At 55.4% G+C, this 27,979-nt stretch overlaps 10 protein-coding genes across 10 annotated transcripts; 7 read left to right on the forward strand and 3 right to left on the reverse strand.

The window, feature by feature from the left end:
• Positions 1-170: 170 nt before the first annotated feature.
• G6M90_00g094740 (uncharacterized protein) lies at positions 171-878 on the forward strand (the record flags this gene model as incomplete). The annotated part of the gene is made up of 1 exon (XM_014685351.1): positions 171-878. One exon carries the CDS (start codon positions 171-173, stop codon positions 876-878), a length of 708 nt encoding a protein of 235 aa, XP_014540837.1.
• Positions 879-3,468: 2,590 nt separating this feature from the next.
• azaJ (Dehydrogenase azaJ) lies at positions 3,469-4,886 on the forward strand (the record flags this gene model as incomplete). Its single annotated transcript, XM_066131485.1, has 4 exons — positions 3,469-3,647; positions 3,707-3,815; positions 3,887-4,217; positions 4,285-4,886. 4 exons carry the CDS (start codon positions 3,469-3,471, stop codon positions 4,884-4,886), a joined length of 1,221 nt encoding a protein of 406 aa, XP_065987644.1.
• Positions 4,887-7,332: 2,446 nt separating this feature from the next.
• uidA (Beta-glucuronidase) lies at positions 7,333-9,515 on the forward strand (the record flags this gene model as incomplete). Its single annotated transcript, XM_014685352.1, has 6 exons — positions 7,333-7,868; positions 7,925-8,103; positions 8,161-8,570; positions 8,624-8,953; positions 9,029-9,159; positions 9,224-9,515. The coding sequence occupies 6 exons, from the start codon at positions 7,333-7,335 to the stop codon at positions 9,513-9,515; spliced, it is 1,878 nt and encodes a 625-aa protein (XP_014540838.1).
• Positions 9,516-12,381: 2,866 nt separating this feature from the next.
• On the reverse strand, positions 12,382-13,221 carry G6M90_00g094770 (uncharacterized protein; the record flags this gene model as incomplete). Its single annotated transcript, XM_014685353.1, has 1 exon — positions 12,382-13,221. The coding sequence occupies one exon, from the start codon at positions 13,219-13,221 to the stop codon at positions 12,382-12,384; it is 840 nt and encodes a 279-aa protein (XP_014540839.1).
• A 1,455-nt stretch (positions 13,222-14,676) lies between these two features.
• On the forward strand, positions 14,677-16,038 carry G6M90_00g094780 (uncharacterized protein; the record flags this gene model as incomplete). The annotated part of the gene is made up of 1 exon (XM_066131486.1): positions 14,677-16,038. One exon carries the CDS (start codon positions 14,677-14,679, stop codon positions 16,036-16,038), a length of 1,362 nt encoding a protein of 453 aa, XP_065987735.1.
• A 231-nt stretch (positions 16,039-16,269) lies between these two features.
• G6M90_00g094790 (uncharacterized protein) lies at positions 16,270-16,800 on the forward strand (the record flags this gene model as incomplete). The annotated part of the gene is made up of 1 exon (XM_014685354.2): positions 16,270-16,800. The coding sequence occupies one exon, from the start codon at positions 16,270-16,272 to the stop codon at positions 16,798-16,800; it is 531 nt and encodes a 176-aa protein (XP_014540840.2).
• Positions 16,801-17,097: 297 nt separating this feature from the next.
• G6M90_00g094800 (uncharacterized protein) lies at positions 17,098-17,715 on the forward strand (the record flags this gene model as incomplete). Its single annotated transcript, XM_014685355.1, has 1 exon — positions 17,098-17,715. The coding sequence occupies one exon, from the start codon at positions 17,098-17,100 to the stop codon at positions 17,713-17,715; it is 618 nt and encodes a 205-aa protein (XP_014540841.1).
• Positions 17,716-18,831: 1,116 nt separating this feature from the next.
• APE2_1 (Aminopeptidase 2) lies at positions 18,832-21,670 on the reverse strand (the record flags this gene model as incomplete). Its single annotated transcript, XM_014685356.1, has 3 exons — positions 18,832-19,305; positions 19,395-20,510; positions 20,591-21,670. The coding sequence occupies 3 exons, from the start codon at positions 21,668-21,670 to the stop codon at positions 18,832-18,834; spliced, it is 2,670 nt and encodes an 889-aa protein (XP_014540842.1).
• Positions 21,671-24,392: 2,722 nt separating this feature from the next.
• Positions 24,393-25,094, forward strand: PRTB (Scytalidopepsin B; the record flags this gene model as incomplete). The annotated part of the gene is made up of 1 exon (XM_014685357.1): positions 24,393-25,094. One exon carries the CDS (start codon positions 24,393-24,395, stop codon positions 25,092-25,094), a length of 702 nt encoding a protein of 233 aa, XP_014540843.1.
• A 1,025-nt stretch (positions 25,095-26,119) lies between these two features.
• G6M90_00g094830 (uncharacterized protein) lies at positions 26,120-27,220 on the reverse strand (the record flags this gene model as incomplete). The annotated part of the gene is made up of 1 exon (XM_014685358.2): positions 26,120-27,220. The coding sequence occupies one exon, from the start codon at positions 27,218-27,220 to the stop codon at positions 26,120-26,122; it is 1,101 nt and encodes a 366-aa protein (XP_014540844.2).
• Between the last annotated feature and the right edge of the window lie 759 nt (positions 27,221-27,979).

The following is a 27,979-nucleotide window of genomic DNA, read 5'->3' on the forward strand; positions in this document are numbered from 1 at the left end:
CTTGAGCATCTGGGTTGTTTGAGACTATTGCGGCACCGCTGTGATTGCGCTTCTCATCGCCGGTTCTCATCATCACTTCTCACCGTCACTTTTTATTGCCGCTTCTCGTCGCCGCTTCTTATTAGTGTCATTACCACCACTCTCGCCACCACTCTCACCACCACCTCACCATGTACTTATCCGCCATCGTCAGCCTCGCCAGCCTGGCAGCTGCCTCGCCCATCATCGGCTCCCGCGACATGCCCACAGCCACGCCCCCCACGTCCAAATCACAAGGCTTCCAGCTCGTCGTCAACGTCACCGACCTGTCGCGCGACTTCTCGCCATCAATCCACCAAACGTACATCAACGGCATCCACGTCGGCGCCGGGCTGTCCCTGCTCGGCGTCGGCAGCAAGACCGACCACCCGCGCACCTTTTACATCAACGGCACGGCGCTCGAGTTCCACTTTGCCAACTCGACCGTCCTCTCGGACGCCGGCACGCCCCCGACGCCATGGGGCCTCCGCCTCGCCCGGGACCAGGGCTCCGACACGGCGAGCACCGCCCGCCTCGACGCCGGCCCCGGCGCAAGGGGCGTCGGCCTGACGCGCTGGTCCGTCCCCTACACCTTCATGTACCCCGAGACGTATGCCGTCTGCAACGAGACCGTCCCCTACTACGCCGGCCGGCCGTTCCTGCTCGTCAAGCAGTTCGCCCTGGGGCTCCGGGGGCCCGAGGCCATCCCTGGCAACTGCGTGCCCGTCCGCCTGTTTGCCCAGTGCGCCGAGCTGGACGACTTGCCGGAGGGGTCGCTGTTCAGTCATGAGTTTGCCTACGAGACCGAGTGCTACGAGGACGTGGCTGCTATTGAGTGGCCCAAGTACCGTCCTTGGTGACGTGGCGTGCTTTTTTCCCTTTTTTGGTCCTATACTATTTTGTTTAATTTTATTATTTCATATAATAGGCCGTGTGCGTACTTGGAAGCCGTGTGGGAAATTATCATTGGGTATTTTGGGCGAAGCGAATAGATTTACTCATATCCGTAATTCTAATAGTGACAACGCTGCATTTGGTTTTATGCAAGTGGCTCGTTATATGGGTGGCATGTCGTACTTGACTTGTTTCTGTGAGATGAATAGCCAAACCAAGCACGATACAGGACCGTGATGCTAACGGATGTTCACGTGGGGTAGGCGAAGAGAGGAGGGCGAACATGGTAGCGTCTGTGTAATTTAGCGGGCTTTATACGTACTTAAGTATGCGAGCTGTTATTGTTGTTTGATTTGATGCTACTATATGTGCGGGTTTTATGAGGTTTACGATGCTACATGAGTAACGCAAGTTACTTGTCTTTTATCAATTCAATAGTTAAAAATTACCTTATACATGTACATTATATTACCGTGCGAGGTAAAGCGGGAAACTAAAGCTAACGCCGGTCACTTGCCAACGCGCTGATTTACGCCACGTCGGCCACCAAGTATTCCGCTTTGCCTACCTGAATATCCTCACAGCACGGCGCTTCTGCCAGACTCACAATGAACCCCCGGGTTTGTCATTCAGGGGGGCCAAAGAGCACGCCATGAGTCTGCACTGCTGAAGCGAGACACAGTGCCACGGAGTTGCTGAGCCATCTCATCGGGAATGGTTCCTCTGTTACACGGAAAAGGCGCAACAGATCGTGAAGCCCAACAAAGGGGCTTCGCCGATACAGGACTTGTTGGTTACACAGTTGGAACACATGCCCGGGCAAGGACCCTAGACCCGGGCGTTCCTTTCATGTATATAAGGCGGTCATATTTCCTTTCCTTTCCCGTAGTAACTCAGGACCTTTGATATCCTACGAGATTATTATTAAATTGAGCCCCTTTTGCTCCAAGCCTTCATATTGAACCCTTGTCACATCCTTGGCTACGGTTATTCCCGACCCGCGCGAATAGATATCATGCTTGTCCACTGGCTTTTTTATGACTACTACGGCTGAAAGCTGTCGTATTTTCGCATGGATAATCAGAGAGTGGCTGACCTCGCCAGGCCAGATATTCAAATCAGATGTGCGGCGGCAAGTCTCGTCAAAAAGTAGCATTATAGGTAGAAGAGAGTGAAACAAGACAGATTGAATTGCTGTCAAAAGCTGTAGAAATGTCGTCTTCTTGCCTGTCATGTATAGTGAGGCATAAACACTCCAATAATCTACCTCGGGCGTCTTATTGCAATACAGCGATCCTCCGTTGTCTTAAGTATAACGTCTATGGGCAAATATTTCCGACCCTAATTATAACGGTAGGCACGCAGGCTACACGGGGAGATGGAAAAGAGAGACGCTGCACCTGAAAAACGAAAGGCCCGAGGAGACGGGGCCGGCAAGGCGACGCACGGAGTTATCCCAAAGTGAGCACCCGACTACAAGTCCCGGGTCAGAAGAACAGACGAAGACCTGACAGATTCACGGAACTTGCAATGAATACTACCAGCTTGAGTATTCTGTCGGATCTGTCTCTAGATGACATTCATCCAGGAACATGCTGCGTTTGACTCGATCCAAGCTGGCGGCGTTGGGACGAAGCGCTGAAATTCAACGTGGGAAAACGGGAGTGCTAGGACTGGAAATTGCGTCTGTAAATGGTACATGGCGACAGGAGACAGGGCCAGCTGGTTCAATGATGTCATCAACGGAGGCACGAATACTCTATTTACACTCTGGCTATTTCAGCGCCATCATGCTCACAACGCTCTTTCGAGGCATCTTCCTCCTATCAACAGCCACCGGCATTTCAGCGACGGGAACCTGTTGCAAATATGTCGATTTGACTGTTGGGCCACGGAGCAAAAAGAAACAACAAAAATATGCAGAAAGTAGCCCTCTGATATCAAGCTTACAAGTGTGCCCATTCTCCTCTTTTCTGTTTAAAACACAGCAGCGTTGCCACATGCAAGCTTTCAGTATTGCGCGACAAAAGCCCCGCCAATATTAAATACACTTGACTTGTTATGTTCCAAACAACCAAACACCAGTAGTTGTAGCGACTACTGTACAAAACCCACGGTGCCTGCTCCTCCCACCTGCCAACAGAGGCCCCCAAACGCGCCGGCAGCAAGCCGCCACGTTCATATCGGCCAGGGCCATGACGTGCTCGCAGGATCTACCACGACGACGCGCACGACGAATCAAGGTCGTCCTCGCAGATAGCCTTTGTGCCTGCCAGGGTTCCCCGTGAACGAGGCCACACGCAACGGGGGCAGTGGGTCCCGATGCGCGATGGCCTCGCCAGATGCCAGAATTGCGCCATCGTCTCGTCCATGTCGTCTTGCAAACACACAAGTTACAATTCGCCTTGTCGCGGCCGGTTTTCGGCGAGCCTGCATTACCGGCCCGTGGCAGGATGCAAATCTACCAGCAAACACCCGACGCGAGGGAAGCACCTGCCGCGTGCGCTCCTTTTCCAACCTCAAAATATCACTTTTGCCCCCGGGATTCGCACAACAATGGGCAACTCTCAAGTCCCAGACGAGACGCCCCCCTCGCAGACGGTGCTGCTCCTGCGCGCGCCGCGGCAGAGGTACGACCTCGTGGACGAGTATCCCGTCCCGCGGCTGGCGCACGAGTCGGAGGTGCTGGTGAGGAACAGGGCCATTGGCCTGAACCCGATTGACTGGAAGGCACCGTGCGTCTAAACGTGTGCATCCCAAGACGGGACATTAATGTGTCTGACCGTGCTGGCAGGGACTTTGGCTTTGGGCTGCCGCCGCTGCCGTGCATCGCGGGCCGCGAGCTGGCGGGCGAGGTGGCGCAGGTATCGCCCGGCAACACCAGGTGGAAGGTCGGCGACAGAGTACGTGACGGTTGACGACAGGTTCTTACAATTGCTTCTTTTTCGTCGCTGACACACTGCACGCACGACAGGTGGCCGTCATCTCCACCGACTACCGCGACCCGCGCAAGGCGGCGTACCAGCAGTTCGTCGTGGCGCGGGAGCACACGGTGGTGCGGCTCCCGGCGCGCATGAGCTACGAGCAAGGGTCGGCCTTTGGCGTCGCGTTTGCGGCGGCCGCCCTGGCGCTGGGCGTCTCGCTGGGCGCCGACTTCTCGGCGGTCCTCGACGGGCCGGACCTGTACCGGGCGGTGCGCGGCCTCGGCGAGGACCAGCTGCCGCGGGACGTGGCCGTCGAGTGTTTGGACGGGCTGGAGCCGGACGAGCGGCCCGCGGCGGGCGACTGGCTCGCCGTCTGGGGCGGTAACTAGACGCCCCCTGGCCGAGAAGAATGGAGCATAATCGGGCTGACTGACACGGTGCCTCTTAGGTTCGGCGACTTCGGCACACCTCGCGATCCAGCTCGCGCGGCTTGCCGGGCTGCGGGTGGCGGTGGTCGTGGACTGCGCCAAGCACGGCCGCTGGCTGTCTGGCCACGCCGTCATCCGCCCGGACCTGCTGGTCGACAGCCACGACCCGGCGCGCGCGGTTGACGTCCTCCGCGCCGCGACCGGTGGCCGGCTGCGGCTTGGCATCGACACCCGCGGCCGCGAGTCGGCGACGCATCTGCTCCAGGCACTGCGGCAGACGCCGTGCGATGCCGGCGAGGGCGGCGCCACGTCCTTGATGTCGCCGCCGGGCACGCCGCGTCGGGCGAAGCGGCGGCGCGGCCACCTCGTGGGGCTCGCGGGGCTGCCAAAGGGCGCCGAGGGCGACGACGTCGTGCTGCACTCGGTGCCCATCAAGTTGTTTCACGAGGTCGAGAGTATTGGCGGCGCGCTCGTGGCCTGGGCGGCCGCTCTGCTGGACAAGAGCCTGCTGCTGCCGCCGGATATTGTCGACGTCGAGTATGGGCTGGACAGCGTCAATACGGGGCTGGACCGGATGCGAAACGGCGAGATTAGCGGCGGCAAATTGGTGGTCAAGGTATAGACGGTTCTTGTGCGGCGAGAGGTGTTGCGGGAGGCCGGGCGGTTGTAGTCTTTGTCCGGCGCAGAAGAGAGGAATGTTTTTGTGTTTGCTACTGCGTGGGCAGTCTCTGAAGAATGAGGTGGTGCAGCACCCTGTGAGAAGTGCTCCGTCTGATTGATTCAAGGTCCTGTGTTGGCTTGGTATTGATTCTTGGGTCAGTTTTTTGTTAAAAAAAATAGATATATATATGCCGACGCACAAGGCTTCACAGTCATCCTACAACAGTCCCTCCAAGGCCGCGCTTGATCTGTCTGTGTAGAAGCCTTCGTCATGGATCCTGGTACCAGTTGACCTCTTTGCACAATGGGAATTCCAGCGACTACACCTACTGCTCCCATCTCCAGGATGATTGCTGCAGACACTGGTCCGAGCGAGGCGGATTGCCTTGCCAGTCGAGACCTCGTTTTGTTTCCACGAAGCTCAGACAGCGCCCCTCAAGACTCACACGTCGGCCAGCAAGACACCAGTCCAAATGCCTATGTCACCAGACCCCGGCAGCTGCAGGCGCAAAGGGCCGACACCCTCTCCTCATTATTGCTGCACTATTGCAATTTTGATGCTCACACAGCGTCTCACGGCATATTCCATTGGCGACTGTACGCGGGGGCGTCGGATGCAACAACCCGTGTCCGCCTCTACACGCGGTTCCATGTCTATTTCCCCCAAATTTTGCATGCCCACGGATCGACAGTTGGGGTACCAGCCGCCGGCAAACATCTAGCGCCCCGACGCCCTGGGTTCGAGGACAACAAGAACCCGTGCCATCAGCTTGCTCGGGCGAGAAGCGAGGGACATCTGCTCGAGCTGGGGCCAGCTCGCTCACGGGGTACCAAAGGATGGTTCCATTACAGTTTAAGCTCGTGTGGAACAATGCATTGTGGCCACATGATGGGTGGCGATTGAGCACCGCCGCCACGACGGGTGGGCAGCCATTCCCGACGGCCACGGCCATGTAACCTCGCGTGGTGGTCTCGAGGCCGGAAGCCAAGCGAGCCATCAATTTGGTCTCCGCACCTCGCACGAGAAGGATCAATGACGGAAATGTCCCCCTCGTAGAACGTGCCCCGGGATCCATCGGTGTCGGGTCGTCATACAAAAGTGCCGGCGTACCGACGACTCTGCATCGCGCATTGCGCATCGGGGCCGGGCGGGCATACGCTCTGCAAGACGAGCATCATTTCCGCTTTGGGCAGGGAGCGGTCAAGCTGTGGAAATAAAAAAAAAAGTGTGGTCTGGTAAATTAAAAAAAGACGGCGCTGGTGCCAGCTGTCCGGCATGACGCACGTTGGTCGTCTGCGGACATGGAGCAGCCTGCAACTCGGCCGGCCTCTACGGTCCCATTGAATTGCATTTGACTCCATGCACGACCTAACAGGGAAGCTGTTAAGGTTTTACGCTCCTACCATACGAACCAGTTGACCTTTTGTGTTGAATGTTCAATGCTAATTATTAGCCCCCCTGCCTGGTCGCGCATAAAGAATAATTTAAGGGGATTGTACCGAGTATAAACGCGATATTCCGCGATGCGAACCAACATTCATGGAAGGCAGATTGCATTTCCAGCCGGCCAACATTGAAGCGGCAGGGATCAATTGATTACCCAGCCAAGATTCCAGCTCCCCGCCATGCACAATCTCGCTGGAACATACCCCGCAATCGGGGTGAATAAAAAAAGCATGCACGGCCCAGTGCCAATTCCACCCCCTCGCGCGAGACGCATGCCGTGCGCGCGTGATGCAGGGAGCGTCGTGCCCAGCTCGCCAGCATGGCCCGGGCCCATGGATGGATCGATTGTCTCTGGCGCGCCAGTCGGAGCCGCGGCCCAAGACCGAGACGAAGGAGCCGGCCGTCTTGCCCATCTGCCGGCTGGGCATGACTTGCCAGGCGCGCGTGGATGGAATGCGTCTGGTCGCCCTCCGCGGCCGCAAGCACGCCCGGAAGACAGCCCTGTGTCCGACGACCTCGGTGTTTGCGCTGCCATGACGACGATCGGCGCATGTCTCACCGCGTGGACAATGTGTGTAAAAATTAATGTCAATGTTGTGGTCCGCCAAGATGAGTCGTGTCCGGTCGTGGGCGGGGGATGCGACCAGACTGCATCAAATTCAATGTTGGCAAGCGCTCCCCCCTGCCGTACCAGACGGTCAGACATTGATGCAAGTCAATCGACCTGTCCGGTGGCCTGCATGGTCCTGCCCGCGCCGCCCGTCCTGTTTTTGTTTATAAGGGAGACGCAGATCCGGCATTTTTCTCTCTGGTGTTTTTGCCCAAGCTGCCTGAAGCGCGTGTGCCCCCGACCTGGCCGACACGACAAGCACACCAAGCACAGTACTCGTGCAGCAGACACGGGCGTTAGATCCGCGGGACAAGACGACACGACGAGACAGCCGCCACGGCCAGCGCAGCCATGCACCTCCTGCAGCGCGTCCTCTGGGGCGGCGTGTCGCTGATGCACGTCGCGGGGACCGGGGGCGGCGTGCAGGGCACCGCGACGCCGTACAAGGTGCAGACGCCGCCGCTCGACACGGACTGGACCTACGCCGTCGGCACGAACCCGTGGCCCGAGCACCCCCGGCCGCAGCTCCGGCGCGACGACTGGCGCAGCCTCAACGGCCTCTGGACCTTTGGCGACGCCGCCGCCTCCGACGCGAGCCCCGACCGCCCGCCCACGGCGCCGCTCCCGCGCGAGGTCCTGGTGCCGTCGTGCGTCGAGAGCGGCCTCTCGGGCATCCAGAGCCTCAACTCGACGCACATGTGGTTCGGCCGCGCGTTCCCCGTGCCCGACGACTGGCGCGGCGCCCGCGTCCTGCTCAACTTTGAGGCCGTCGACTACGAGGCCACCGTCTTTGTCAACGGCGCCCGCGCCGGCCACAACGTCGGCGGGTATTTCCGCTTCACCGTCGACGTCACCGAGCACGTGCGCTGGGGAGCGGACAATGAGCTGTGAGTTTGAGCCTGGACTTTTAACGAACCCGCCCCCCTGACGCTCCCTGGTGCAGCTTCGTCTTTGTGCACGACCCCACCGACGCCGAGGTCATCCCCGTCGGCAAGCAGACGCGCAACCCGAGCCACATCTTTTACCGCTCGTGCTCGGGCATCTGGCAGACGGTGTGGCTGGAGCGCGCGCCCGCCAACCACATTACGCAGCTCGACGTGGCGGCCGGCATGGACGGAGAAGGTATGTCGCGTCTGGTGTCTTTTTTTTTTTTTCCTGAGTGTTGCTGACCCCCCGCAGTCAAGGTGACGGCGCACACGTCGGGCAAGCAGCAGGGCGCCGAGGTGACAATCGCCGTGGTGGACGGCGAGGGCCGCACGGTGGGGCAGGCGTCGGGCCCGTCGGACGCCGAGTTCGCCTTCCGCGTGGCGTCGCCGCGGCTGTGGTCGCCGGCCTCGCCCACGCTGTACAACCTGACGCTGACGCTGGGCGACGACCGCGTGCACAGCTACACGGGGTTCCGCACCGTCTCGGCCGGCCTCGTCGACGGCGTGCAGCGGCCCCTGCTCAACGGCGAGTTCGTCTTCCTCTTCGGCACCCTGGACCAGGGCTTCTGGCCCGACGGGCTGTACACGCCGCCCAGCCGCGAGGCCATGGTGTACGACCTGCGCATGCTGAAGCGCCTGGGCTTCAACATGGTGCGCAAGCACGTATGTTTCTCTCCCTCTCTCTCTCTGATGACCGCGCTGACGCCGCCCCCCAGATCAAGGTCGAGCCGGACCTGTTCTACCGCGCCTGCGACGAGATGGGCCTCCTCGTCATCCAGGACATGCCCTCGCTGCCGGCCGACGGCAACCGCCCGCCCAGCCCGGCGCAGCAGGCCGAGTTCCAGCGCCAGCTCGAGGTGCTCGTCCACGAGCACAAGAGCTACCCCTCGCTCGTGGTCTGGGTCATTTACAACGAGGGCTGGGGCCAGCTCCGCGGCCCGCCGTACCCGGAGGAGCGGCTGACGGACGTGGTGCGCCGCCTCGACCCGTCGCGCCTGGTGGACGCCGTCACGGGCTGGCACGACCACGGCTTTGGCGACTTTTCCGTACGTGTCTTGATGTGAACGGGACCATGTATTGACCACTTGAGTTTAATGTTGGCTGACCCTCGTCCCGCGCAGGACAACCACCACTACGCCAACCCGCAGTGCGGCACGCCCTTTTACTCGATTCTCTCGTCGCCCTACGACCCCCGCCGCATCGGGTTCCAGGGCGAGTTTGGCGGCATCGGGCACAACGTCTCGATTGAGCAGTGAGTTGTGTTGGCTCTGCGTGCATACTTACTGGATTGAATGACTGACTGACTTGACGCGCAGCCTGTGGAACGTCCAGCAGGCCATTGACACGATTAACCAGACGTACGAGGTCAGCGCCGACCTCGACGCGTACAATTACCGCGCGGGGGTACTCTTCCGCGAGCTGACGGAGCAGGTGGAGAGGTATGCGTGCAGCGGGGGCGTGTGGACGCAGACGACGGACGTGGAGGGCGAGGTGAATGGCTTGTATACGTATGATCGTCGCGTGCTGAGGGCCAATGTGAGTCAGTGGCAGGCGGACATTAGGGGGTTGTATGACGCGGCGCATGGGAGGGGAGGGGCGAGGCCGTAGGTGTTGCTGTTGAATCGAGATTGATTGATCATTGGGATTGACGGACATGGATCGACATTGATGGATGGACTGTGCGTTGAAATTGATGGACGACATTGGGCCTTTGCATCACTATCACTGACGTGCTGTTGGTGCACGGATACAGAATTATATAGTATGATTAACCATGAACATGATTTGCGCTGCAGTAGCCCTTTGTTTTATTCTTATTGTGGCTGTTGTAGATTCGTGTAGGAAATAAATACTACCGGACTCTACTCTGCCATGACATGCGTGCTCTAATATTGCCGTATGCCTTGTTTACCTTTTGTCTCTCACTGTCTGTTTAATATTTAATATTTAATATTGTTATATGCCTTATTTCCCTTACTGTCTCTTACTGTTTGTTCAATGTTTAATGCCATTGCGTGTCTCATCTCGTTAGTTGCCCAATACCTCGTGGAGACTCGCTTCCCTACATGTAGAAAAATTGTATGGTAGAAGAGGCCCCGCGAGCTATTGGCCAACTAGAGAGATTTACCTGGCTGTCGCTTATTATTTATTTAATGTTTACTATTATTATACAATAAAGCCAAGTATTACGGCTTTAGCGGGTATAGCCAGTGTCTCGTTCCTCTGTAGACTCAAGGCTTCAGAGTCTTAGTCTTTTGTGCAAGGCGCATCATGACATGGCCCTGCATAGGAGTGCCGGTCATACAGGTCACGTCTAGAGGGTACCTCGCCTGCATATAGCCAGCGCCTCGCACAATTGACGTCAACATGGAAGTGCGAGGGCAAGCTTTAGTCTTTGAATACAACGCCCGTATTGCTTCCACCTAGCTATCATCTCTATCATCGTGCATTATGGCCGTTACATTTTGCAGGTCCCGGAATGCCTCGTTTGAATCGCACTGGGGTGTCAACACTCTAATTAGACGGAGCCCATGTCTACATATAGCCTTCATCTTCGTATTGATGACCAACTTTCCGAATTTTAGCTACACATAACCAAGCATGACGTTGTGGCACTTGCCTCCTAACTTGACCGTGAGCACAACTTATGCTATCATCAGGTCCGCCCCAAATGTTAAACGACGGTAGCAGTATTGCGACTTAGAAAAGCTCGCGGTCCTCATGTGTGCTGGTGATGGTGTTTTCATATAATTATGATACTCTGGAGATCACCTCGCTTCTTCGCCGCAGCAAATCTTTCGACAATCAACCGCCGCAGCGCCGGTTTATCACTGCCTCCATTTTCATCTTCCACCCAGACTCCTATCCCAAACCCAACCCTCTGGAAGACTGCCGATGCAGCAAACGAGTGCATACAATGGTTTGCCACCTTTAGCACTAAGAAAAGTGGCCCCAGTAAAGCATCAGGGCCGTCGTCAAGATGGTGGTTGACCCAAGAGGTCTTGTAATCAATACTCCCGTCTACAGAGGCCCAAGACCATGTCGGGGCTCGGTACCTGCGTGGGCGTACACCTCCAGGGCTGAACATTTGCATCGACCAACACATGTCTCGAACCATGTCGTCAAACCAGAGACCAGCCAAATATCGACTGGCCACTGGAAAAATTCTCTCATCTTTTTGAGTCGAGGCCAATGAAAATCGAGCCGCTAGATCTCCCAGGGCCGGCAACTTGTCGTCTTCACTTCTGTCACTCATGGCATATATCGAGACAAATAGCACTATAATCTACATGCCTATTTCGAGACCCTTGTTGTCCTTTCCAGTCATATCTAGGGGAACAAGATGACTTCACCTCTAGGAGTCGATATTGAACTGGGTTGCGTTGATCCTGAGGTGTCTTTACACCAACGTCACATTTGGCCTTTGTGGCTCCAAGCATGGTTTACCCGCACCGCGCTGCCAGATTCGAGTAGCCGGGTATCGAGGCAGAGTATGACTTAACTTGACATGACAGCCCGCCCTGGAGAATTCGATTCAATGGCGCTGACTGGCCATAGTCGAGGCCTTCCCACCAGGGTACCCCCGATTCTCAGTACTTTTGGCGTCTCATCCGTCATTCCTTGTCTGTCGGCGATTTTCCACCCTACGCACGCGTCTGTTGTTGCTCAAGCAGGACAGACTCGCGATCCTCGAGAAGGAGCTGGACAAGATCGATCGAGAAGAGTCGTTCCCGCTATCACTTGGAAGCAGTCGGAGGGACGCCAACCAGGAGAGGCGTGCCGTCATTTCAGAAATAGATGGCGCCTTGGCCGACTATGGTAATTATCCCACATGCACTCGCCCGCACTGTGCTCTCTCGAGTCTCAAGCGCTGATGGCGGCACATTCCTTCGTCGAGAGGCAGCAGCGGGCAATGACCTTTGAAGCTGCGCCGCACCGAGCCGTCACGAACCTGCGGAACTGGGTCCATGGAAACGGTTGCGTGGCACGAGCAGAGACAGCCTACTTGGAACAAGGCGAGGATCTTGTCAGCGTTACTACCCAACAAGACAACGCGACATCCTGGTTGGAGGCGATTGTGGAACACGCTTGTATGAAATTCGGGGTATATTTTCAAACACGGGAGAGTCGGCGGCCTTGTCGAGACCCAAACGTGCATGTTTTCTCACCATCATCGATAGGACGAGCGGTGCGAATTCTTCTTGCACCATTCATCGCCATTCTCCTCCTCGCCCCGGTCGTCGTTTGCCATCTTGTCGGCAGCCTGACAGCCCGATTGATCGTTGTCATTTTCGCTACGGGTGGTTTTATAGCCATTTTATCCAGCTTTAGTAAGGCGAGGGCAATCGAGCTGACCGTAGCAGGTGCAACGTACGTTGGCACCACAATTTATTTGGTCTCGTAGACCATGTATGTACTAATGTCCGAGGTCACAGCTATACGACTGTCCTTGTCGTGTTTATTTCAAGTACTGCTAGTTGAAAAATGAAGTACCTGTTTTCAGTCGTTCCCGTGCATCGCGGTGCGTATGATGAAGCTCCGAGTTGCCCATGCTTCCTGTCCCGGGTAATTTGGCCCTCGCAAGGGTCTTGTCAAGTCTGCGAGGAGTGTCGAGAGCGAGGCGCCATATGCCGCCGTGTTCGATATCGTGAACTGCCGAAGCGCCGGGCGCCTTGCCGTCTGCAGAGGAGAGGAGCGAGAATGGAGCTTCAAGAGAGGAATTCGGGAGCCGGTTCTCGATACCCTCGGCGTACTTGAACTCGGCGAGGTGTTGTAACGTAGCCAAGAGTCCCAAGACATGGTGCTCTGCGTCCGGGGTGTCGATGGATACCGTAGGCAGGCTGCGAATTCTCTGCAGCGTCCCGTCGAGTATTTCGTGCTCCTGGCGGTCGTTCACCGCAAGGTTAAACATGCATGCCTCCCGCTCATCCTTTGTGCACAGGCGTAGCCATCGTTGTCCATCCGAGCCCCTAGTCTGTTGGATATGATTGAGGAGCTTGTGGGCGCTGGCAGCGAGCCGCACCGATACCCTTTGACGTGAGCGGGCAGTCAATGACTTTGCTATCCAGCAGTCGGCATGGCCCTGTTTCAAATTGGTTCTCTCCTGTCCGGTTGTGGCCACCTCCGACGTAAGCGGGCCAACATTCTCGACTCGAACCGTTGCCAAGATATCAATATCCGACTGGTTGGTGGCATCCTCTGAGCTGAGCGGGTATACGGCATACTCGTCGTTCGGGTGAAGGCCATGTGCTAGTCCCGCATCCAAGCACAGGCGTTGATCCTCGGCTCTGTAGTAGATTCGAAAGTAGGCCATGTCCTTCTTCGGTCACCTCGGCGCCCGATCGGACATGTCGTTGTTACCGTAGCGCATTGGCGTTAGCTGCGGCCAGGACACGCGAAACCTCACTCGTAGGTGCTCATACAACGATTCATGGGTGATTTCTGTACAACGCCTTCTCAGGTCATCTAGTGCGTCTAGAAGAAAGTAGCTGAGGGCTCCGCGTCTCTCTCCTTGGGCGAGTTGGAGCTCGCGAGCGATTTCATGGGGGCTGGAGGACGCTACCCGAGAAGCAGCAGTCAAGGACAACAGTGACGAGGAGACCCTTCTCTACCATGCGCCCAAGACAGTTTGCGAGTAGTTGGCTCTGTAAGTAGCGCATCCCAGGACCGCTCTCCTCAAAGAGAGCAAGAGCCAGGTTGGCAGGGGCCGTCGCTGTGAGAGCCGCAATGTCGACAGAGTGTCGACCCGTCTGTAAGTACTGCTTCATCGCCCAACATCGTGAACGCAACCCTTGAGGTCTTCCGCACCGCCGTAAAAGTTGATTCCAACTAGCACTGCCCAGTGCTTCGCAAGCGGATTAGCAGAATCCATGTCGGGCTTGCATCCGATCTATTCAGGCTAGGTCTACACTATAGAGAAACCTCGACCTGGCGACTGGTAGTGTCTGGTACATGCTTGCACATAGGGTGAACAGAAGAGGTCAGATACATCAGGCAGGTTAGATTAGGCTGCAAGGTGACAGTGACGTGTATTGCTGATCAACGCCCGATCGGTCCAGCGGCGCAGCCAAAACTGAGCAGATGGTGTGCAAGGCAAAATCGCGACTTGATTACTCAAGGCATTCGAAAGGGGGCTCTTACTGCCCGACGCAGAGCATCAACGTGTGTTGGTTGGGCTGGTATGATAATTAGGCATCCGAAATACATACATGTATGTAGTTAACCCGTGTCAGGACAGTCACCTATGACTGCATGTCGCCTCACAAAAACCATTTGATAAATTCAGTCGAAATAAGTCGCCCATGCCGATCCAGCAATGACACCGGCTCACATGCGTGTCTACAACACCCGATTACATTGCTTCTAGGTACTCACTCAGCCTGCCATAGAACCTTCTCGCCCACCTTGTTACACGGATGTCACGTTGCCATAAAGGCACGGGCCGGACCTTGAACATGACGACAGTTACACAACATTGAAGGGCTTGAGACCTAACGGGGGCCTCAGGCACCTAGGACAGCCCTCTGACCGCCTCTTGATATAAATAAGCGTCATCCGCCCTTGGAAGCCTTGAGAGAAACCAAGGACCTTTGATATCAAAGCGAATTATTAGTTGAACATCGAACATTGTTCCAAGCCCAATATTACTTGCCCTTGTCACACACCTCAACGGTAGACCTGAGACGGCAATTGCTAATGTTATTGCCAAATGTTGGTCTTCGCTGTTGGATTTGAGCCATTCGCCACCGGCGCGTGAAGAGAGCTCGTCATGGCGACCCCCCATGCTATCATGTGCAAGAGTTTCTTCAACCTCGACAAAGAGATCATCGTCTATTTGGATGGCTGCCATGACTCGGATCTACTTTCTATGGAGAAGCTACATGAGAAGCTCGAAATCTTTGAGGGAATGCGATTGCATATAATCACCTGTCTTCTTCTCTACCTGCGAACGGGAGCAACTGTACACGCGGAGAAAGCTCTTCACCGGGCAAGACATTTGAATACCATGGCTGGACCGGGAGACAAGGATGAAGCAGGCAAAATTCTGGAAACAGCCGTCATAATGAAGGATAACGGCAGAAACTTGGTGCAAAGTCTTACCTTGAACGAAATCAGGAGACAACTCAAAACTCGTCTTGAAGAGAGTGGACTGCTCACCGCGCCCGCGCCTGGAGTGTATGCGGCGTGCCAATGCCTCCAGTCGACGCCTCAAGATGGCTCTACATGGGTTCCATCGTTGCTTGGCTTGGCTGGAGTATTCAAGAAGCGCTTTGAACAGTCTACACCGAGAGACATAAGAGACCTGAACCTGGCAATAAACTTGACCCTTGTAGGATTGCGGGCAACACCTGAAAACGACGGCCTCTACCGATCGGAACGGCTCCAATCACTATCGGAGCTGTTTTTCGCACGTTTTCGACACACCAGGTCGATGGACGACTTGGATCGCACCATTCAACTCCGAGAGCAGGCGTTGGTCCTCACATCCTCGACCGACACGGACTGGGTTGTCCAAGCACACAACCTCGGGAACTGCTATGGCGAGCGCTTCGACATGAACGGACATATTGACAACTTGAATCGATGCATCATGCTTCTTGAGGCGGCGGCTCGGCGTCAAGATATGCAGCTTGAAGGCGACATTCTATGCAACCTGGCCTTTAGACTAGTGAGACGATCTGACCGGACGGGGTCTATGGACGATTTGAACAGTGCGGTCGCTGCTGGCGAGAGATCAACGAATCTGAGTGTGCAAGGTCATGACCGGACCGAGCGAATAATATGTCTCGCAGCTTGTCTATCCAGGCGGTTCGAACGAGGAGGATCGATGAAAGACCTCGACCGTGGCGTGCAACTCTTGCGCAACGCGGTCAGCCTGATGCCTACGGACTACCCACATCGTGGCCAGACACTCAATAACCTTGGGGCAATGCTAGGCCTCAAGCATGGAATGACAAAATCAGCGGCAGATCTGGACGATGCCATCGAAGCCACCGGTAAAGCACTAGAAGCTCTTCCATCGGATCATCCCCTTCGAGTTCTAGCCTTGAGTAACCTGTCTGTCTTTTTGAGGAGAAGGGCTTGCGAAGCGACCTGTAACGTGCAATCGAGGTGTCCGGCGAGGCAATAGACAGACTCCCTGTTGACCATGTGGAGCGGCCCTCGATGCTCAACAATCGGGCAGTATTCCTCTTGACGCGGATGAAACTCGACAACTCGACTTGTGACCAGGCACTCGCATTGGATCATCTCCAACAGGGCTTGGACTGTCCAAACCACTCGTCCTACAACTCAGGCTACTCTGGCTCCAAGGTGTAGTGAAATCTTCACATCACGCTTGGACTAGCAGACAGCGGCTTCTATGCTATGTACAGCCGTGGAGCCTCTTCCTCTTCTTAGCCCCAAGTCTTTACAGCATCTAGACAAGCAACACGAGCTCAAGCACTTCCAGGGCCTCTCGTCAAGGGCTGCTTCAGCCGCCCTCAATCCCAATCTCGGTCCATTTCACGCGCTGCAGCTTCTTGAATCTGGGCGTAACATAATTTCGACCACGATGATGGAGGTTCGGACCGACGTCTCGGTTCTTGAACAACAGCACCCGGACCTCGCGAAAGAATTCTGCAGTCTGCAGGACGTGTTTGACACACCAGACGGCATGGCTGGAGTTTCTGGCACTTGGAGCAACAGAAACCAGGGAAAGCTCGGATCAGGAAGTCGTATGAAGGCAGATGGAGGTCTTCGGGACGTTCTTGGCAAGATGCGTCTTTGCCAAGGGTTCGAGCGCTTCGTTCTGCCGCCGACCGAGGACGAAATCAAGGCTGCCGCAAATCCCGATCCCATAGCTGTGATGAATGCCACCGCACATCACTCCGACGCGATCCTCATCACATAAAATCAGATCCGTGTGCTGGAGCTGCCAGACCTGAAACCTACGGAGATTCTTTCCCTACTCTCACAAACTCGACAATCTGGTATGCACTCATCCTCTTCTACCTCGAAACTGTTAGGGCTGGTCTGGGATACGCTCTGTGAACCAGTTCTCGATGCCCTAGAGTACCACTCTCCAGTTACAAATGACAACTGGCCGCGTGTATAGTGGATCCCGTCCACAGTTCAAGTGTCAATACTTCCTTTGCACGCTGCGGGACATGACGGGTCAAAAAGCCCAAGGTCTGTTCTCGACAGAGCCATGTCCTCGTACGCGACTTCCGTCAAGCAGCTGATACGCGGACTCGGGTCCCAGAACCGGCAATCTGCTGGTCCTCCGTCGGACAAGGCTCTCGTGATCGGCATGAGTGACACCCCGGGCTTCGGCCAAAGCGGAAGCCTCCCCTTTGCTGCGATTGAGGTTGCCATGGTGGGGAGGGTCTGCTCGTCGTTGAAAATGCACCTTTCCAGGCCAGAGCTTCGCAGAGCCAGCGTACTAGACGAGCTGCGGTCGTGCCGGATTTTTCATTTTGCCGGCCATGGAACGACGCATGAATCGGAGCCGTCGAAATGCGGTTTGCTTCTTGAAGATTGGCAGAGCAGTCTGTTGACTGTGGCGGACGTTCGAGACCTCAACCTGGAGACAGATCCGCCTTTTCTATGCTACTTGTCGGCATGTTCAACTGGTGCCAACTTGGCCAGCTCCAAATTGCCCGACGAAGCTATCAACCTTGTCAGCGCCTTTCGGCTTGCAGGATTCAGACATGTAGTGAGAACCTTGTGGGAGGTGAGGGACAAGTCTTCTAATGATGCGGCTAGGGTATTGTATGAAACAGTACGTAAGGAGGGGCTGACCGACTCAGCCATCTTAGACTATTAGGTGAGCAGTCTAGGTATTTATATAGTAAAACTTCCTTATATTAGTATTAATATGCTTATATTGTAACACAAATAAAGGTATCATTTATAGCCAGGTATTAAAAGAAAAACGCGTTTAAAAGCAGCTCTAGTTAGTATATATATATAATTATTATAGTATATTATAAGCTTAATTATATATCTTAAAGTATTATTAGAATCTTAAACTTAGCCTCCAGTTAAAATATATTATTAAGGCTATAATATTAAATTAAAACACTATAATTATAGCTAGTAAGGAAACTCAAATCTGCCAGAGATGGAAGAGGAGGAACTTCTATAGGATGGAAGGACAAGAGGCCTCGGGCCATCTTTGACAATGTTGCAGAGGGGATTAGCAACGGCGTCTAGTCAATGCCATGAAAAGCAAGGTCGCTCGGCCACAGTCCTTGGAGCTGCAGCCTGTGGGATTCAACATTGAATGTTGCCAAGTTCGTCTGCACGCTGGGCTCTTGGGAAGGGCGTCAAGTGTCACCCTGCCGCTCAAAACGGCGTTAAATATCAGCGATTTTGGTGAGCGAAACCGTGACACTAGGCCTTTAGGTATTATCTCTTGCTATTTATTTACTATTTAATATTATTACATGTCTTGTTTGCCTTTCATCTCTTACTATCTGTTTAATATTTATTATTATTATATGCCTTATTTACCTTTTATCTCTTACTATCTGCTCAACGTTGAATGTTCAATGTCGTCTCTGGTCAGGGTCGTAATAAATAAATACGACATTGTCTGGCAAGGGGTCTCGAGCACCACCACCGTAATAAATAAATACGATTTCATACTGTTGAACGGGCCTTGATGACCCTCGCACGTTACGTTGCCTTTGACCACGCTGCCTCACAAGTCACGAATATACATGATTCGGTGGTTGTCAATAATGCCTTCTTGTTCTCATCTTGGTCTGCTAGACACCGAATTCACATCCTCGCCATCAAAGCCTACCACGTACATCCCAAGACTAATATATGTAATGAATACCATGACTTTTTTTCCAATTCCACACTTTACTCTGCTCGGTATGCTAGCAAGTAAGTCCTTTCATCCCCTCTCTTGGCCTACTATGCTACAGCAAAGCTATTTGGCGTACCCATTCGCCTTGACCCAGCCAGCCACATCCTCCTTGTCGCGAGACAGCCACGAAATCTTGGACCGGATCGCGTCTATGCTCTGGGCGAGCGACTGGTCGTATCCATTGTTGTTCTTGGCCCCAAAGAACTTCTCCACGCGCTCAAGCTGCTTCTGCGTCGTGAACCCAGACGTCATAATGTTGACCATGGAGCCGAGCATGGGCAGGGTCGGCGGCAACTTCTCGTAGAGCGCCGCCCAGTTCTCCTCCATCCAGCTGTACAGGGCCTCGATTCCCTCTGCGTGGGCGCGCAACCCAATGACGGGCATGTACACGTCTTGCGTCTTGACCTCGGGGCTGAAGAGGAGGTCCAGCGTGCGCTTGATGAGCTCCGGCTGCTTGGCGCGCCCAAAGCTGCGCAGACAAGTGTTGCGCTCGTCCGAGTTGGTTGATGATCGGTAAAAGTTGAGAATCTTGTCGTACTGTTTCCATCAGTCAAGTCAGTAACATGTAAAGTAAGTGCACATCGCGGCATCTGGAAACGAGAGTTAAAAAAGAAAGAAGCTCTTACCTCTTCAATCCCGCCGTATCGCAAGGCAATGGCAAACACGCTCTTGCGGATGTTGGGGTGGATGGCCGACTTGTCACCAGCCATAAACTTGTTGAACATGTCCTTGGAGGCGTCGATAATCTTCTGGTCACCGCTGAGACCGGCGGCCTCGAAAAGCACCGCCTTGAACTGCTGCTCAATGTGGCCGTCCTTGTCGGAGAATTGCCAGCCCAGCTTGTGCGCCTTGGGGCTGATCAGGTCGCGCTGGAACGCCTTCAGGCCCTCGGTGACCTCTTCAGCCTCAAACACCCAGGCGCTCTGGATTGCCCCGAGGCGGGCCACAATCTCGTTCCAGACAACAAACTCGTTTTCAGAGTCGAAGCCCTTCAGTAGGTTGAGCACACCAGACGTCTTCTGGTACCCGGAAGTGGCAAGAGCACCGGCGTCGGCAATCATACCAGCGCGGTCCTCGACAGAGAGGAGGCCATCCTTGGCAGCCTGGCCGAGCTTCTCCAGACGAGCAGGCGAGTACGAGGTTCGGAAAATCCCCGTGTGGTTGGCGTTGAGCTTGAAAAAGTCTTTGCTGGGGATCTTGAAGTCCTTCTCGCGCTCAGTGAGGGCAATTTCGCCATCGACGCCGTCCTTGGTGCGAAGACCCAGGAAGACAGGGTACAAAATCTTGTCCTCCTCGGGCTTGGTGTCACCAGTTCGCAAGAATCGGTTCTGCTTGACGTGAATGGAGCTGTCGGCGCCGTTCTCAGTAACAGTCAAGACGGGATACCCGACCTCCTTGGTCCATGCGTTCATGATTTCTTGAATATTCTTGCCACTGACTTCGCTGAGGGAAGCCCACAGGTCGCCCGTTTGCGTGTTGCCGTAGGCGTGCTTCTTCAGGTACCGACGAACTCCCTCGAGGAAGGTCTCCTCGCCAAGGTAAGTAGAGACCATGCGAAGAACGCAGGAGCCTTTGGAGTAAGAGATGGCGTCGAAAATCTGGTTAATCTCATCGGCGCGCTTGACGGGCACCTCAATCGGATGGGAGCTACGGAGGGAGTCGAGAGACAGAGCGGACTGCAGATTGTCCGTGACATAATTCTCCCAAACCTTCCACTCCGGGTAGAAGACATTGGAGGAGTACTAAAGCATGTTAGCAAAATGATTGGTCGATTCAGCGGCAGGGGCTGTGTGAGAATTGAATCACGAGTCTCGGTACATACCCATGAAGTCCACGTGGCGAAGCCCTCGTTTAGCCAGAGACCCTCCCACCAGTCCATGGTGACGAGGTTGCCAAACCACTGATGAGCCAGCTCGTGCTGAACAACCTCGGCGACACGCTCCTTGGTGGCAGCACTGCTGGTCTTCTCGTCGAGAAGCAGGTCGACCACACGGTAGGTGACGAGGCCCCAGTTCTCCATGGCGCCCTGGGCAAAGTCGGGAATGGCCACCTGGTCCATCTTGGGGAGGGGGAACTCGATGCCAAAAACCTTTTCGTAGAATTCCAGGGTTCGAACGGCAAGGTCCAGAGAGAATCGGCCATGCTCAATGTCCTGGCCTGGCGGGGCATAGACACGGACAGGGACACGGAACTTTGTGGACTCGACATAGTTGAGCTCGCCAACAATGAAGGCGACAAGGTAGGTAGACATGAGGGGAGAGGTGTTGAAGTGAACAGCCTTTTTGGTGGTGCCGCTCATGGTGGACTGGACTTGTTCCTCCTTGGCAACATCCATGTTGCTCAAGCAAGTCAGGTTCTTGTCAGCTATGAGGGTGACGGTGAACTTGGCCTTGAGAGCGGGCTCATCGAAGCAGGGGAAGGCCCTGCGGCAGTCGGTAGCCTCCATCTGGGTGCAAGCCAGGATGCCTTCAGATCCGTCGTCGCGCTTGTAGGTGGATCGGTAGAAGCCGGCCATCTTGTCGTTGAGCTGGCCGGTGAATTTGATCTCGAGCTGAGCCTGGGAGCCCTTGCGAAGGACATGGCCGTCAAAGTCGAACTTGGTGACCTGGGTGGGCTCATGGAAGGAAACCTTGGGGGCATGGTCGACAGTCTGTCCGTCGGCGGACAGCTTGGAACTGTGGACGTCGAGCTCGAGAGTGTTGAGGGAGACGGAGCTGGATTCTTGGGCAACATCGAGGTCAATGACGACGGTACCGTCAAAGGTCAGCTTGTCGAAGTCGGGCTCGAGAGTAACGTGGTAATGGCGGGGGATGACGTTGGAAGGGAGAAGCTCGCGGCCGTGGGTGCTACCAGGAGCGGCACCGCCGCCGGTCTGGTCGACACCAGCTTGGGCTCTGCACATGTTGTCGAGGTGTCTTCGGTAAGAGCAATGGCGAAGTTGACGGTGAGGCCAGCAGTTGGGTCCGAGAGAATGCCGAATTCGAGAGGAGACGAGAGACGGACGGGGGCGGGCGACTGTGGATGCCAATCTCTTATGAAGACGAAGCCTGAGGAAAGAAATGTAGGTGTCAGCGGATTCTCTGATAGCTCCAAGTGCTCAAGCCAAAGGTGGAAGGTGGAAGCTATTGTCATGGTGTAAGTGGAAGCGAGCCGAAGTCAAGGTGGAGCGGGGATGCGTGGTGGCGTGCGGGTTCGGCTGAGAGAGGGGGGCATGGTGTCACAACATGGGACAAGATGAGGTGTAGTACCAGGACAAGCTCCAATAGAGTAATGAGGGGTTCTGAAACCTCTGGTCGTCGTGCGTGAGTGGTGCAGTTTGATACGGCAGACTTTTCCGCGGTGTGGTCAATGTTTGGAGGTTTGGAGGTTTGGACTTTGGAGGGGTCAAAACGAGGGGAAAGCCGCATCAAAGTGCGGAGTAGGCTCAAGCTTCAATGTTGGCGATTGGCCGCAGCTTCGAGGCAAAAGGGCTGATTTGATGTTGCCGTTTTTGCTCACCCGGTCATGGCATGCATCAACAATCCATAAGGCCCGCACTAGCAGGATTTGGGCTGAACTCGACAAAGCATGGCAATTTCAACAACAATACCACGCCAACCAGCCACGGCTGACGACGGCCTGGGTTTTCATTCTCGAGGAAAAAAAGTATTCAAATGTCAATTGTACTGGAAGCGCGCAGACGTACTGTTGGGTCGTGCTCAAGCTGCCGTAGCCGTTGCCGTTGTCCGGGCCCGTGAGCCGTCGCCATGTTGGTTCGCGCAGATTCGGCGTAGGACGTGCAGAAACAGCCGATGTTATCCTGCGCTTTGCCGTCTGCACGGAAACCTGCAATGAAGTCATGCGTCGGCATGCATTAGGCACAGTCATGATGGAGGGCCGCACCGACATGGTGCATGACGGCCAGAGTCCGACGTCGAGGATAGGGAACAAAAAGGGTTGCATATAAATAATAGCAAAGCGAATAATGATGCAATGTGCTGGGCCGAGATGTTGCAGTAGAGCAGAAATGAGAAGCCGCCAAGATTTGGCGGTGCGCTCTCAGATGAGAAGAATGCGTGAGAAACGACTGCGTGCCCCCTTTAGCCTCGAGGCCTTGGAGCTGACATGTCCTGCGTCCTGCTCGCCTCAGACAACCAGATTCGGCGCAATTGCTTGATTGAAGAGCCGGAAGCACGCGCACAGCACTATGACTAGTAGTCAAGCCGACAGCGCCGTCGGGATACAGTGTCTGGTCTGGTTGTGTCCCGGCGCAGGCAAGCATATGGCATTGATGAGAGCATCGCGAAATGAAATTTTGGCATCGGAACATGCGACGGACGGCCATTGGACGGCTGGGCACGGCACACCTGCAGCCACCACCTATGAGAATCGCCGCTTGGCCCGTTGTGGGGCCTCCTTGTCAATTTGTCACTCCCGATTCCTTTGGCTCCAAATCTCACTTCTCCACGTTGACCCCTTGATGGCAACAAGTGACCTCGGGTGCCCACTGCTATTGTAAAGGATAAAGAGACATGACAGTCAAGTATTAAATTCTGGTCAAGTGCTTGAATACTATGACAGCGGGCGACACACGATCCATTCGAAGCAGGCGCAGGCGCATCTCCGTCTCTCGCCCTTCCAAGGTTGCCTTGTCGCTCCTCGCGCCACCAGGCTATCCCGTTACCACCATCAGCATCACACACTGCCTGGCTGCGTCTTGAAATCGTAATCCCATCAAAGACGGATAGACCCGCGGCGCTCGGTGCTCCAACAGCACCAGTTCTTGCCTCCATCGACATGCGCCTAAACTAGTCCAAGGCCGCTAGCCATAATTACTTCTCGCCCACGAGCAAACCTTGTCGTCTGGTAGTTGAAAATAGTCTCAGACGTCTGAAAGCGCTCTCATATCCAACTGGGAAAATGGGAGGGAAAGGGACGACAGGTATTCCGTTGTGATGCCGGACGCAGATGTGGTCGTTCCCAAACCCGATGCTTGTCCAACAAGAAGTCGTAAAAATATCAACATGTCTCCTTGCCTGGCACCGAAATGGCTTCCATCATGTCCACTCGGGCCTTGCCACCCTCGAAAATTAGCTGCCGCCGCGCAATTAGTCTGCTAGTCATAATAGCCAGACCACTAGACCTTTTCTACTTCAAAAAGGTATGCCAACATGCTGCGGCATATCCCACAGTTAACACCAGCTTGAAACTTTGCACTGCTCCGTGCGGGAGGCGGTGGTCGGCACTAGCGGCCATCTAGAAGGCATATCTAACGATAATAGGCATGTCCAACGGCCTTGAAAGACGAAAGGCCGGCCATGCGACGTGCGTATAACGCTACTTTTGCCTCGCTTGGCACTTTGCGTGCTTTGGTCCGTGCAAGTCTTGATGGATTCGCGAACACACCTTCCATCCCTGCCGTTTGTACAGGCAAAGACAAACGTCCAAGTTTCTACTACACACGCCGGCCTGCAAAATATGGAATAGCCGCAATGTGGTCATCGGGCAAGTCCGTCTCAACTCGAGGCTCACGGGGTATATAAGCCCAGACTTGGGCCTCGTTGACCTCGCTCCCGGCAGACAACCCATCACCAGAACACCATCCCGCAAACCCCTACAGCCAAGAAATAACCTCCAATCTCGACATGAAGTTGTCAGCAATCAGCGCAGCCGCTTGCATCCTCAGCGTCCTAGCAGCCCCCGGACCCGGGAGACCCCCCGACAGCCTCGCCGCCCGTCAAGTGCAGCAGCCCTGGGCCGGCGCCGTCCAGCAAGGCCAAGGCCTCAGCTACGTCACGGGAACGGTGAGAGTGCCCCGGATCGCAGGGCAGCCCTCGCGCTCCGCCGTAGCGGCGTGGGTCGGCATCGACGGGCTCCGCTGCCGCCGGGCGATTCTCCAAACGGGCCTCAGCTTCTACGGCGACGGCGCCGTGGTCCCCTGGTACGAGTGGTGGCCGGCGCCGTCGCACGCGTACCCGGGTCCCGCGTTCCGCGCGTCCCCCGGCGATCTGGTCCGGATGAGCGTCCACGCGTGGTCGGCCACCTCGGGCAACGCCACGCTGGAGAACCTCTCGACGGGGCAGGTTGTTGCGCGGGAGCTTTACGGCCAGGCGCCGCTTTGCGGTACCGACGCTGACTTTGTGCTGGAGGACTTTGGTGATTACACGGGCGGGCATGTGCCGCTGGTGAATTTCGGCGAGATTGATATTTGGAATACGTGGGCGTATGGGAGTAGTGGGTGGGTGGACGCCGAGGGGGCGAGTATCGTGAATTTGGAGATTGACAATAGGGTGCGGTCGAGCTGCGGCTCAAACGCTAATGGCGTAAGGTGCGATTATCTTTGGTAGATGGGAGGCGGAATCGGACAAGGCGTTGATGACTCCGATGCTGAGAGGGATGCTGATCCTTATGTCAAGGGACTGTTGGGACGCGGCTGAGAGACTTGGTCCTGGCTGAATATAAAACTCACACTTCTGTCGGAATATGTTAAGAATGATTGACATTAATTGATGAATGTTCTAAGACGTGCTCTATTCTTGTAGTTCTCATACTGGACAATCTGCTCATGGATATTTTCAACGGTTCGCGGCCCCGGGCATATTTCATCCAAAAGACTGACCACTTTTTCATCCTGTTGGCCTTTGCCGTCTAGTAGCCACAAATATGCGGTTGCAGCCGGTTTCCGCAACGTCTGCCTGACCATCTTATCTCTTACATCCATTACAAATGGGCGTGGCGTGTGAAGCGCAGGACATGCTTCATGGTAATGCCACAAACCTCGACGTATTTGGTTAAAAGTAGCTGTTTTCAACGTGGGAGGTATCCTGTGTTTCTCCTATGGCCGATTTGGCCGGCATGGATAGACACCGGGCGTTCTCAGGGGCGCATTGCACATGCGTGCTGGAGCTGGCATCATGTTCTATCGGCTTAAAAGACCGAAGTTGACATTGTAGCGACATTCAGGCTCGTAGCTCATGTGCGTAATCCTCCCCTGGCATCAGATATGTAGGCCTCCGGGAGAGCCGCCAAATATCCGGCTGATGTACCAAAGGGTAGGCCGCCGCAGGACCGCATCTCATCAAGCCAATACTGTCTCCATCCAGCATATGGGGGCGGTACATTGAAGCCTGCAAATGCAATGCATCCGATGCAATACCGGAAACGACTCGGCGAAACGCGGCCAATGGAGAAAGTTGGGTGTGTTTCACTAACGAATCCGACTAGATGGCTAAGCCATATGGCCGAAATGGGGCGGATTTCCTCGCCCTAAAGCACCTGTTGCAGGGAGGCATCTTTTTGTGTTTGTAGTGGCTAGGCCCTAGGCCGTGACCTGAACTAGAGGGTTCATGGTTGTTGTGCGACAGTTTCAGATTCACTTGTGCTCGTCCCTTGATTCCGTGTGAGCAGCCAACTCTGGCGCGAATGCTGTCCTCTGCAGACCTGGTGATGGATGACCAAAACTGCCGGCACCACTAAGTACGGAGCTGGCACTGGTGCGATGTGTATCAGCCAGTGACGGACTAGGCTGGCCTAGCGACCACCGGGGGTCGGACGAAGATGCGGACTGTCGATAGTTGGGCGTAAACTCCTGAAGTTGGGGAGACCGAGATTGGGGTTGGCTGTGGTAATACTGGTATTGTTGAATGTCGGCGGGCAGCTCCACGGGCGCAGACGGCACCGGCGGCAAATACTTGTCGTAATTGTACGGCGCAGGCTGTCCTTGTGCCTGGTACATCTGCTGGGCGTGGTACGACGGGGAAGCCGGGAGTTGATATGGCAAAGGTTGTGGTTGCTGGAAAGCCCCCGGTGAACTAGGCATGCCGGAACTGTGGCTATAGCTCACGGTGCTGGTTCGATCGAGCCTGGACCGATCGTTGGGATTGATGGTTTTCAACTTGCCATCCTCCATCATAGCCTTGAGAACACCGGCATCGAGCAGCTCGGCCTTCTTGACGATGCGCTGGACCATGGCCTTGTTTGCGGCCTTTGCCTGCGACTTGACAAAGCTGACCATGGCAATGTTGCACTTGATTTCGATATCCTCGCGAAGGTAAAGTCCATCGGCCGGGGCCCCGAGGCCAAGCTCGCGCTGCTCGGGAGGCTCGAGACCGGGTTGGTTGCCGCCAATCTGGTACTTGGATCGCATATCGACGTTGAACGGGGCGTAGACGTGGGTTTGCAAACCCCACGGCATGTCGTGAAAGCAGCCGGTAAAGGTAATCTTGCCGGAGCCCAGGTTTCCCACGCCGGGGACAAACTGGATGCGCTGGGTGATCTCGTACCAAGTGCTGTAGAACTCGTCGGCGGCGGCATTTCTCGGGGCCGAGATGGGCTTGTGCTCGAGGACGAGCGGATTGAGGGTGATGACTTCGCTGTGCGAATGGAGGATATCGAGCGCAAGCTGGCGCGGGATGAAGCCGGGAATCGGGGTAATCACCGTAAAGACATCCTTTTTGCGAAGCATGTTGGACATGGCCTGGCAGGAGATTGCTGGGGGATTCCGTGGGGAGGCGAATGTGGATGAAATTTGGGATCCGGTCGCAGAATGCGAGGAAGGTGCGATCGCGGGGGTCTATTTTATGGTTTGGGCAAGAACCAACTTTAAAGGCAAATCACCGGCCCAATTTTATGGAAGGGTCAGGCCCAGGTTTCAATGTTTCACGGCTGAGAAATGAAGTCCCCATGTATCAGGGCATCCATCTACCGCAGGCCGACCGCGAGTCCAAGCACCAGACGGCACCAGAGGGAAACACGCCCAAAGGCTTGACTTCAAGACGCTGCGGGCGAGGGCGTCAGCATGAATTGAGGAGCGGGGCTGAGTGCCATGCCATTTGATTACGGAGTAACCGCCCATCTTACCTGGTCCATTTCAGTTTTTACGCCAACAGCAAGCCAACGCCGCCCGGGCTCATCAGTGGCGCGTCCATCTGAAGTCAAGTCCCATTCAGCCTGTCAGAGCCTTTCCACCATCCGGAACCTTGGGCTGCCGATCCAGCACAGGCAGAAAGTAGGTGGCTTGTGACCAGCCAAGGCTCACCCAACCATGTCACCCTGGTGAAGTCCGGTGGCGGATGCTAGTGCCATTTTCATCTTGTCGCAAATTGAGCCATGCCATTGCTCAACGGCTGCCCGGGTGCACTTCTGCCGAGCACAGCCCGTCCGGCATGGACCATGATGGGCCGTGAAAACGTCGTCAAGTGTTTGCTCTTTCGGCATGACGGGACAGAAAACC

This window comes from Metarhizium brunneum, chromosome 6 (assembly GCF_013426205.1).
Source record: "Metarhizium brunneum chromosome 6, complete sequence".
In the NCBI taxonomy this organism is placed as follows: Eukaryota; Fungi; Ascomycota; class Sordariomycetes; order Hypocreales; family Clavicipitaceae; genus Metarhizium; species Metarhizium brunneum.